Source organism: Bos indicus x Bos taurus, chromosome 10 (genome assembly GCF_003369695.1).
Source record: "Bos indicus x Bos taurus breed Angus x Brahman F1 hybrid chromosome 10, Bos_hybrid_MaternalHap_v2.0, whole genome shotgun sequence".
Lineage (NCBI taxonomy): Eukaryota > Metazoa > Chordata > Mammalia > Artiodactyla > Bovidae > Bos > Bos indicus x Bos taurus.
In genome coordinates this window covers 78,763,145-78,775,106 of record NC_040085.1, presented here as the reverse complement: position 1 = coordinate 78,775,106, position 11,962 = coordinate 78,763,145, and the positions used below count along the sequence as shown (strand labels likewise).

The 11,962-nt window shown below is 44.1% G+C and overlaps 1 protein-coding gene across 4 annotated transcripts in view; it reads left to right on the top strand.

Annotated features, from left to right (window-relative positions):
* The window catches only part of HEATR4 (HEAT repeat containing 4), a 48,122-nt gene that overhangs the window by 1,670 nt on the left and 34,490 nt on the right, over window positions 1–11,962 (top strand). For 2 of the 4 annotated variants that reach the window (XM_027552368.1, XM_027552367.1), the window contains exons 2-5: window positions 1,672–1,771; window positions 6,033–7,097; window positions 8,071–8,261; window positions 9,510–9,650. In XM_027552368.1, coding sequence (XP_027408169.1) covers window positions 6,145–7,097; window positions 8,071–8,261; window positions 9,510–9,650 — 1,285 coding nt within the window. In that variant the 5' untranslated portion in view covers window positions 1,672–1,771; window positions 6,033–6,144. The remainder of the gene's footprint in view (window positions 1–1,671; window positions 1,772–6,032; window positions 7,098–8,070; window positions 8,262–9,509; window positions 9,651–11,962) is intronic. The other 2 variants (XM_027552365.1, XM_027552366.1) reach the window with 2 other exon arrangements.

The following is an 11,962-nucleotide window of genomic DNA, read 5'->3' as shown; positions in this document are numbered from 1 at the left end:
ACCTAATTAAAAATATTTAAAGGATACATTCTCTGATTCACAATTCCACCTCTGGACATTTCACACATTTATAAATGTAAATATTTGGCTATAACAATACTTACCATATCATTGTTTTAATAGAGGAAAAAGAAAATAACAATATAAATTTGGTTTAGTCAGTTTAATTGTGATGCAGTCATATAACAGAAGAGATGTAGCCATTAAAAATAATATAGAATATGAGGAGAAATTTTTCATGACATTGAAAGGAGGTAGAGAACACTTTGTAGACATTATATATATTAAAACATTAAAAAAAAAAAAAGACTAGTAGAAAACTACCCTAAACTGTTAGGCTTTGGGGTATTATGGGTAGTTTTTTTTAGTACTTATTTATTTGGCTGAATTGGGTTTTAGTTGCAGCACATGGGATCTAGTTTCCTGACAAGGGACTGAACGCAGGCACCCTGCATTGGGAGAGGCGAGTCTTACCACTGGACCACCAGAGAAGTCCCATATGGGTAGTTTTAATTTTCTTCTTTGTGCAGAATTTCACACATGGCTTTTATAATTAAACAGGTTTTTTTTTTTTTTCCACTGTGGTAATATACAAAGATAAAATTTACCATTTTAAAATGCACAGTTACCTGAGTGTGTTCACATTGTTGTGCAGCCTTAACACTATCTCCTTTTTCATCTCCTAAACTGAAATTCTATACCTATTAACTCATCATTCCTCCTTCTCCACCACAGCCCCTGGAAATCACCATTCCACTTTCTGTAGCTATGGTTTGACTGGTCTAAGCACCTCTTAGATAAGTGGAATCGTAAAGTATTTGTCCTTTTGTGTCTGGCTTATTTCACTTTACATGATGTCTTCCAGGTTCGTCCATATATGTAGCGTATTTCTGTATTTTATTCCTTTTGAAGGCTGAATAATATTCTATTATATATGTATACCACATTTTGGTTATCCATCCATCCACTGATGGACGTTTGGGTTGCTTCCACCTTTCGGCTGTTGTGAATATACTATGAACATGGGTGTGCAAACGTCTGTATGAGCCTCTGCTTTCAATTTTTGGGGTATACACTCAAGAGGTGGAATTGCTGGATCACATGGGTATTTTAATTTTTTGAGAAAACTTGACCAGGGTTTTAATACTTAATTTTAAAAATTCTTTCAGTCGTTTCATCTCAGGGAACACATCCATTCACTCTTTTGTGAGGGTGCCAGTGTCTGAGCACAAATTGAGTTGTGGCACTAAAGTCAGTGCTCAGGTTGGTCAGCAAGAGAAGGTGATCACTTGAATAGCACTGCCCCAGGTCAACTGGGCAGAACTTGATGGCCAAAAATTTTCTTTACTCTAAGGACAAATTCTTTTCACAAGGGGAATCCTGAAGCCAGTATTCTGTAGGCCTGGAATTTTATTATTAAAAATATAGGACTTGAAGAATCTCCTTGTAAAAACAGTGTTATTGGCTGATAACCCAGCCAGAATTTGGGAAGCAGAGGAGATGGAACTGAACTGTGTGAAGGAAGGAGATTAAACAGGAGCAGAATAGAAAGAGAATGGGAAAGGCCCCAAAGACACTCATTCTGCTTTACCATTTGTTTCATTAGGCTGCTGGTCTGAAGCATGCCAGAGCTGGGGGTTCATGTGTTCCCCTGCTTTGTCTCTTTCTCAGTAGGACTTTTGAACCGATGTGGAGGGGATAATATTGAGCTGCATAGACCTAGACATTATTTTTCAAAGGAGGACCGAGAAATCCATTTTGCCACCGATCAGTGAGTACAGTATAATTTCCCAAAGCTCAATTTACAAAGAAAGAAATTTAATAAATAGCTGAAGATACTCCTGGTTGAACCTGTAGGTTCTGTGTGTAGACTTGTGGAATCCTAAAGAGGTGGTTGCCTAGTAACCAATATAAGCAGCTTTGGAATCTAAAACTAAGTCAGGTTTAAGATGGCAAAACCTTGTTTCCTGTTGAAGATTGTGTGTGGGAAGCCACTTTGAAGGTAATTTCAAAATACTGCTGCTGCTTCGTCAGTATGTGAAAGGAGCTTATTAGCATCAGATAAATTATGAGAAGCAGTCAGAAGTAGTTGAAAAGATTTTGGATTAGGTGTCAAAGTGTCAGTTTTGCTAGGTACTAACTAGTACTGTGATCTTAGTTACATGTCTTCTCTCTGGACCTCAGTTTTGGCATCGATTAATAAAACAGTTGTGACGGATCGGCTCTGTGCCAGAGTTTCCACAATAATCTTATGAGACAACCGTCTTGGTTTAGTCATTAAGACTTGGCACTTTCACTGCCATGGCTGGGGTTCAGTCCCTGGTTGGGGAACTAAGATCCTGTAAGCCATGCAGCACAGCCGAAAAAAAAAAAAAGAAAGGGGGGGAAATGTAAGGAACTTTCTGTTAAGAAAGAGGCAGCAGAGAGAGGGTATTTGAAGTAAGCCTGGTTAAGTGTTCCCTGATCCCACTCTTCTCACTAACTAAGCTTCTTTCATAAATCCCATTGATACCTCCTGGAGCTATAGTTTCTCTAAATTTAATGTGTATAAAAACCTCTGAGATGTTGTTAAAATGCAGATTTCTAGGCTTCACTTGCAGCCTCCTGAGTCAATATTCTAGAGTGTGGGACACAGGAGTCTGCATTTTAATGAACTCCTCAGGTGATCTTGATGCAGAAAGTCTTTTAGCCATATCTAACAAGCACTGTCCCAGAAGCTGAGTGTCCCCTCTTGGGCCCTACCTCAGAACTTCAGAATCTGGAGGTGGAAATGAGAGTGTACTACTTTTTTAAAACTCTCAGAAGATATGGTGCTACGGCTTATAGCATTTCCTTCTGTCGCAGTTTCTACTGCTTTAGTAACAGAGGTAAAAAACAAGATATTATTCTTTTTGTTGCTGTTTAGTTGCTCAGTCATATCCAACTCTGCGACCCCATGGACTGTCGTCTGCCCAGCTCTGCTTGTCCATGGAATTCTCCAGGCAAGAATACTGGAGTGGGTTGCCATTTCCTTCTCCAGGGGATCTTCCAGATCCAGAATTAAACACGTGTCTCCAGCATCAGCAGTGAGCCACTAGGGAAGCTCAGTTACTCCTTTTAGCATGCATTAATTAGCCTACTTCAACTATTTCTGCAGAATAAAGGCTAGACCAGGGGGTGAGGGTATAGGACTGGAAAGATGAAAAGAAGAATGGAACTAAATTTGGAACCTCTCAGCACCCATTTTGAGTCTGGATTCTTCTATCAGGTTTTAACTGGAGGCATAAACCTTCTAGCCCCACTCCTGCCTATCCAGTCAGCTTCCTAGAAGTGCAAGAGATGATGATGGTGGTTGCTGTTTACCAGATTACAGGGCCTTGGTCTGCAGTCATGCCAGGTTTGAGTAATTGTATGATGCCATTTATTCAGTTTTTTATGCTGTCCTCGCACAAAAGCACCTGGGACCTGCCACTCTGCTTTTGCTTCTTAAGGTCTATTTGTTGGGAGGGGACCCTGCCTCCGTGTTGGTCCAGGTAACGTTTAAGTTTGGATAATATGGAGCTTCCAAACTCCATTTGTAGGTCTTTTTTTCCCCCTCTTAACTACCTAGAGCCCTAGTATTCCTAAACTTTTCCTTTAATGCCCAGTGCATCTAACTGTGGGGTCCCAGAGACTTGCCTTCTAAAGGATAGTACTCTATGTTCTAAATCAATAATAACAGTTTCTCTCAGTTACGTAATACTTTGCAGCTTGCAAAGAACTTTCATACATGTTCCCCTAATTTTTACCTTCATATCAACACTAAATTAGAACAGGTGTCAGACTCTATTTTCAGATTGGTAAACTCAGGCAAACCTTAGAAGACGAGATAGTTGGATGGCATCACTGACTCAATGGACATGAGTTTGAGCAAGCTCTGGGAGATGGTAAAGGACAGAGAGGCCTGGCGTGCTGCAGTCCATGGGGTCCCAAAAAGGAGGACATGACTGAGCGACTGAACAACAAGGCAAACCAGGGTTATTAAATCATTTGCCACGAGTAACCTGGCTGGGAGTTGCAGAATCTGCCTGACAAACCTCTTTTGACCAAATCTTAGAACATTTTGTCCTGTCCCAATTCCTTTACAAAGACATGTCCACATGTGTTTCCTTCTTTTTCAACAAGCCATCATCTTAGATGATGGTAACTATTCCTTGAGAATTTATAATAACTGATAATGATAATATCGTGTTCTTTCTGGGATGATAACATTGTGACCAAAGATTGTATATGTCACAGGCTAAAGGGCTTATATCTGGGGACACCCCAAATCATTCCATATTGGGGCAAAACCAGTCCTCATTCGGTTTTGCAAGTGTTTGGGCTCAAAATGCCCCCTGACTTAGAAGCAAGATACAAACACATTGATAGGTTAAGAATGATGAGATGTTGTATTAGGCAGTACAAAAGGCAGGAGTGCACTAATACTGTTTTCATCTAAGCAGTTCATTTTCCACCAGGCAGAACAGACACTGTGCAAAGAAAAATACCGCCTTGTGAACACGCTTTAGCCTTGCCCTAATTTTTTTTTAATCTGACTTTAAAAAATACTCAGTGCCCTGTGGCTATGTGGCCTTTGTGATTGTGAAGAGATGAAGCAACTAAATTTAATCTTATGCTCAAACACTCAGGGAGGGACATCACATTAATCATGTGTGACTTAGTTTAAGTTAGGTTATTAATTCTGACCTAGTGACAACTATGTCAAAGCTAGCCCTTCACAAAAAGAAACTCACCAAAAGGTCAGATTTAATACAAAGACAGTGGGATAAATCAAGCCCTAAAAACAGCAGGTACTATTTCTGGGTGTTGTGAAGGGAAGAGAGAGGAGTCAGATCTAGGCTAAAGGGTACCCTGTGCACAGGGCAGGAAAGGCAGGAGTTGGCACTCAGCATGACAGGAAAATGATCTCACTTTCATGATTACATGTTGGGTGGGGAGGCCCTACCTGCCCCTGAAAATGGCAAGGCCAACACAGTGCCATGGTGGGGAGTGGAGTTGAGCATGGGCCAAAGCCAGTGTGGCACAGAGTTAAGTGCTCTGAGGTTGGATCTGTTAGCTGACTGTAAAGTCTGACTCTTCTATTTATGGCCAGTGTGATCTGAAGTAATTTACCAACCCCTCTGAGCCTCAGCTTCTTCCCACAAGCAATAAAGACCATAATATCAACCTGGTGTAAAGCTCTTAGCAAAGTACTCTATAGCTATCAATTATCGTTATTAGGCTAAGGAAGTGCTTCAGAAGGAACATTTCTTTAAAAAAAAAAAAAGCACGAGCATCAGGCATTTGTCCTCTATAGAATTTTCCTTGCTAGCTAAAACCCAGAAACAGCTTGCCCAATAGTCAAGAGCTAAGGTGATTTATCTCCTTGATAAAACATTCTGCAGCTGTAAAACATTTTAACAGTGAAGACAGTGTAGCAATATGGAAAAGTACTGGGTGATACTGAAAGAGCAGACTGGAGATACTGTCCTTATGGTGCTGTTAAGGAGTCAAATACTTAATGGCACAAGGTGTCACAGGGTAAAAGTTAAAATAACTGAAATGGACTAGGTGAGGTTTGTAAATTTGTGTGACATGGAGGCCTGGATAGGTCAACAAAGAATTACAGAGTAGGCAGGAACTGAGCTGTCCTGGAAGAATGGACAGAATTTCATGTACAGGACACAGAAGGATGTATCCTTCTGTGACGGACTTGTGATGGACACTCAGAGAAGAGCTAAAGAGTCAGGAGGAGAGGTTATGTCAGGACAAGGTCATAAACAGGTCATACTCAAGGAGAGCCCTGAATGCCAGGCTATGTTGTCTGAACTTTGCACTGTAAGTTTTTTGAACAGGGATAAAGCCACGTTTGGGGGAAAACTGGAAGCATGAGATACTGTTAAAAGGCAATAATCTCTCAGGAGATGAGGGGCTGAGCTTTGGGACAAATGTGAGAACCAGAAGCAAAGGCCTGACACAAGGAATATTTTGATTGTTGCAGCAACTCTTTCTTTTGTCTTTCTAACTCACAGGGCTTCTCCCTGCTCCCTCATCTCTTCTCCAAGTCTTTTCTTACTGACTGCTATGGGCCACCAACTTCTACTGACCTAGAGCTCTTATCAGTTCCTCCCGTCCCCTTAACAGATGCCTGGTCATGCCCCCAGGCCCTCTTCTGGACCAGACAGCCTGGAAGGAGGCATTTGCTGGGAAACAATGACTAGAACGGAAAAGGGAAAGACCATTCTTCCACACCGTTTCCCTCAGTCACTCCTCCCACGGCTGGGATGGGGCATGATTTTCTCCAATGTAAAACCAAGAAACAAAAAGGAATGTGCCTCTGTTTCCGGTGTGCCTCCAGTCTTCCACTTCAGCCCACAGCACTGTGCACACCTCAAGAACAAATACCTGAACAAGGCCAGTGCAAACCTGACGTTTTCTCAGGAGGTGGTGTGGCAGCGAGGGCTGCCCAGCGTCCCTTACAGCCAGTACAGCTTTGACCATCTCTACGACGCCAGTGGCATCATTCAGCCTCGCCAGGTCAGGAAGGCCCGGCCTGAGAAGAAGCCCATCTGCCTCAAGGTCTCGGATTCTCCAGGTCCCCCAACAAAGGTCACCTCCCAGGCTGTGAAGACGGAAAGCTATGCCAATCTTACAAAACTGAAGAAGTCAAAGCCAGCTAGTGCAGGCCAGGAGGCATCTAGCCCCCTCAGTCTTCATCCAAGTGGGGAGCTGGACATGCTGGACCTGTCACTTGCTCCAGAAGTGAACCTGGAGGAGAGGGAAACCTGGCTTCCGCCTCCTGAGAAGGAGGCCAGAGCCTGGGAGGCCGTGGTGCTGGAAAAGCTGAACAAGCGCACTGCCCGATGGATCCAGAACAAGCGTCCTCCAAGGCCAGGGGTGTCCACCAGTAAGTGGCAGAGCTTCTTGCGCCAACAGTACGACTGGAGCCATATCCGCGACGAGCTCACTTCCTCCAGTGACCTGGACCTCTTGAAACAGCTGGAGGAAGAAGAGACGGCAGAATTTGAGGGTCGAAGTGTCGTCCTGCCCACCCAGGAGGAAAAGAAGCCAGAGCTGCTGCTTCCCGTCTATTATCGGTAGGCTAGCCAGGGCCTCGGGCATGCCTTTGAGAATCCCTGGTTCCCCTTCAAGGACTCCCAGGTGGGCTCGCATTCCGCATTGCAGAACTCTCCCATTAATCTCTTGTGTTTTCCACCACCAATCTACTAAGACTTCCACAAAGTAAGATTTCTCAACCTCGGCCCTCTTGGTATCCCGGGTTGGATAATTCTGTGTTGGGGGCGGCGGCCCTGTGCACTGTAGGATGTTTGGCAGCATCCTTCTGGAAGCCAGTAGCACTCTCTCCCTGTGACGACCAAAGATGTCCCCAGATGTTGACACATGTCCCTCTGAAGGACAAACTGCTCCCAGTTGAGTACCACTGCCTTTAAAGGAAGGAATTCTTAGCCTTTCCCAGCAGAGCCATTCTGCTGTTCTAGGTACTAACCAGGGGCTCCTAGAAATGTGTCCGTGGTGAGAGTGAGGAAGGCAGAGACCTCGTGGTTCTGAGGTTTGGTCCCACCTTACTCTGATTAAGGAGCCAGTGTGTCACTCACTCAAAAACTGACTGGCAGCAGGATGGAGAACTAAACAAGCTGAGAGAAGAGGAGGATTGCTATGCATTTCTCACGTGGCTTCCTTTTCATTTATAACTAGAAGGAAGACTGGAGCTGTAACAGCCCTGATTCCTAGAAGTGAGCTAAAAAATAAGTGGCCAAAAAAAAAAAAAAAATAAGTGGCAATATTTATTCCTTCATTTATTGCACAAATACACATTGCATTCCCACTACTTTCCAGGCACTCTGCGAAGTGCTGGGAATACAACGTAAATGAGACAGCTGGGACCTATCCTTTAAAGAGCTTACAGTCTGTCCACTGAACAACCACACATGAGAGATAAAGTGAGGTCATGGAGGAGGTGGGCTCCCTTCCCCAAGTCCAGGCACCCTCTAAGGGCACCGATTTTAAAGCTACCTGTCCTCCCTTTCTCCCCCTCTCAATCCTTCCAAGACTGCCAAATTACTTGCCGCAAGTGCAGATAGCTGAAACCATGCCTGGCATGAATAAGACGGCTGAGGAAATAGATGAAAAGGGGAGCCTCTACAAGCCCCCAAGCCAGAGCCACGTTCGACAGGTGAATCCCCGAGCTGGAAAGTTTGCTTACTCCACAGACAACACCTTTGAACAGGAGATTTATTTCGGTAATGGAGCTGGGGTCCTGTAGTCGGGGCTGAGGGGACATGGAGCAGGGAGGTGGAAGGTAGCAGGGAGCTGGAGGCATCATGGATGTGGATGAGAGGCCCTGGATGAACCAGGTGTTCATGGGAACATCTCCTGGTTAACTAACATGGGAAGGTTTTGGGCAGGGGGTAGGGGGATGGACGGTGGGGATAGGGAGTAGGTATCCAATGGGGACGGGACTTCTTCTTCCCCATCTCTTATGCTTCTTCTTCTTCCCCTCATGCTTACTGAGAAGGTAGTGGAGGGTAGGATGGCAGAGCAAGCAAGATGTGGCTTTGGGAACAACCTACCTCTTCTCTGCACACCCTTATCCCTTCTCTCACTGAGATTATTCCCCCACTGAGGTGCTGTGTTCAAAGAAAAATCCTAGACTTTGGAGATCTGAGTTTAAATCCTGGCTTAGCCCCCTCCTCCTAACCTTCAGCAAATTATAATCCCTGTGAGCCTCATGTACCTTATTTGTAAAACAATATCAACTAAAATGCTCTTCAAAGAGATGGGAACTATATAGTGCTTCTCACGCAGTGCCCACCAGCTTCCCCATCTGTCCCACTAGCTTTTAGATGCCTGGGCTTCCGGGATACACAGTCTAGGCCCACATGCTCCAAGTTGTTTCTTCTTCCCTACCCCCATCTTGTTCCTAAACTGCTTTCAACTGAAAGTCTTCTTAAAGTATTTAACAAAATTATTCGGACGAAGGTATTTATGACTGCTGAGAGATGAATTAGGGAAATCTTCATTAGTGTCTAGCTTTTCATAGGGGACAATACCTGTAAGTTAGGTTCTGAGTTGGTTTCTGGGCCATTTTGAGGCCACCAGCTCATACTTCCAAGCAACAGTCACCTTCCAAGGGATGTCCCTGGAGCACAGTAGCCGTGAGTACCAGAGGCTAGAGTAGGGCAAAAGGAAACTGGGTCTCCTGTGTGCTTCTTGCTGAATCCTTTCTCCATCGTCCCCATTAACCAGGCATACCCACTACCTTGCTTTATTTATAGTTTGCCATCCATGTACATATCAATATGCAATAATTTTTATTTAGCATTTTAAAACTTCATATGAAATTAGATCATTTTGTATTTGATTTGGTTTTTTAAATGGAATTTTTGGGGGGAAATAAAAGGAAATTCGGTCTGATCCTGGTGACCAAAAACCCAGGAAGAGAGGAGGAGGGGGTTCTAAGGACTCATTATTTCTTTATCTGTTCACAGATGAAGTTCAGATCGTCCACCAGATTGGTGCAAAGAGAGACCAAATTCTCCTGGAAAATCTCAATGGATACATCAAGCAGTTATATAAGGTCTTCCCTGAAACCCCAGAAAGGTGGACTTCTCAGCCAGTTCCTGAATCAAGTAAGCAGGAAGCTGATACTGATAATGGGAGTAAAGATGGAAGTGGGCCTGTTTCTTTAAGGTCCCTTTCCTGCAGGTGGGGACACCATCAGCATCTAGGGGAGTCCCTCCCAACTAACTAAGAATCATCTCATAAGATTATAAGATATTAACTATAACAAGGAAAAGCCTCTGTGGCCCAAACAGCTGAAATTAAGTATAACCAAGCGGTTAACCAAGAACTTAAGTATAACCAAGCAGTTTAGGGCCAGTAATCACTAACAAGACAGATCTGGCCTAATAGTTCCAAAGGAAGTACATTAAACTTCTGATGTAGCGCTCTACCCTCCCACTCCATTCTCAGGCCCATACCTGCTTCAGGCCCTAGGGTCAACTGGTGTTTTAAATTTCTATTTCATGAGTATATCATTCTTCATTCTGTATGTTAGGTGAGGAAGAGGGAAAGGAGTTAATCAAGAAATCAACTTCTGAAACAAAAGTGCCCATCCTCCAAGAGACTATATCTCCATTGCCCATGACTCTTTTCTTGGCAGTGTCTCTTCAGATGGGCCCCCTGTATGCAGGAACTAGCAGTAATAGTGACCCATTCTTTTTCCCACCAGCCCCTAACCTGTCTCTCGTGTTGCTTGGCTCTACAGGAAACAGCCACGAGAGTAGACAAGGTGCTAATGATGGCAGGTGTAGGCAGTTTCCACCAAACTCACACATACACCCTCCTTCTTGTTGAGGGCTACCATTATAAAGTGGTGATGAAAGCATGTAGCAAAGCCTTGGATTGGATCTTGGCAAGTCACCTTCCAGGGCTACAGCTGCCTCATTAAAACTGAGACACTAGGGACTTTCTTGGTGGTCCAGTGGTTAAGACTCCACACTTCTATTGCAGGGGGCCAGGTTCCATCCAAGTTTGGGGACCCATGATCCTACATGCTGCCAGGCATGGCCAAAAAAGCAACAACAACAACAAAAAACTGAGACACTAATCAATTATACAGCAAGGCACTTGTAAACCCCTCAGTTCAGTCAGTTCAGTCGTGTCTGACTCTTTGCAACCCCATGGACTGCAGCACACCAGGCTTCCCTGTCCATCACCAACTCCCAGATCTTGCTCAAACTCATATGCATCGAGTCAGTGATGCCATCCAACCATCTCATCCTCTGTCGTCCCCTTCTCTTCCTGCCTTCAGTCTTTCCCAGCATCAGGGTCTTTTCTAATGAGTCAGCCCTTCACATCAAGTACTCAAAGTACCGAAGTTTCAGCTTCAGCTTCAGTCCTTCCAGTGAATATTCAGGACTAATTTCCTTTGGGATTGACTACTTTCCTTTAGGACTGACTGCTTTGATCCCCTTGCAGTCCAAGGGACTCTCAAGAGTCTTCAACACCACAGTTCAAAAGCATCAATTCTTCAGCGCTCAGCTTTCTTTGTAGTCCAACTCTCACATCCATACATGACTATTGGAAAATGTAGCTTTGACTAGATGGACCTTGGTCAGCAAAATAATGTCTCTGCTTTTTAATATAGTGTCTAGGTTGGTCATAGCTTTTTTTCCAAGGAGCAAGCATCTTTTAATTTAATGGCTGCAGTCACCATCTGCAGTGATTTTGGAGCCTAAGAAAATAGTCTCTCACAGTTTCTATTGTTTCCCCATCTATTTGCCATGATGCTATGATCTTAGTTTTCTGAATGTTGAGTTTTAAGCCAACTTTTTACTCTCCTCTTTCACTTTCATCAAGAGACTCTTTAGAGCTTATTTGCTTTCTGCCATAAGGGTGGTGTCATCAGCATACCTGAGGTTATTGATATTTTTCCCAGAAATCTCGGTTCCAGCTTGTGCTTCATCCAGCCCGCCATTTCACATGATGTACTCTGCTGCTGCTGCTGCTGCTAAGTCAGTTCAGTCATGTCCAACTCTGTGTGACCCCATAGACGGCAGCCACCAGGCTCCCCCGTCCCTGGGATTCTCCAGGCAAGAACACTGGAGTGGGTTGCCATTTCCTTCACCAATGCATGAAAGTGAAAAGTGAAAGTGAAGTCACTCAGTCGTGTCCGACTCTTAGCGACCCCATGGACTTCAGCTTACCAGGCTCCTGCATCCATGGGATTTTCCAGGCAAAGTACTAGAGTGGGGTGCCATTGCCTTCTCCAGATGTACTCTGCATAGAAGTTAAATAAGCAGGGTGATAGTATACAGCCTTGATGTACTCTTTTCCCAATTTGGAACCAGTCTGTTGTTCCATGTCCAGTTTTAACTGTTCCTTCTTGACCTGTGTACAGATTTCTCAGGAGGCAGGTCAGGTGGTCTGGTATTCCCAT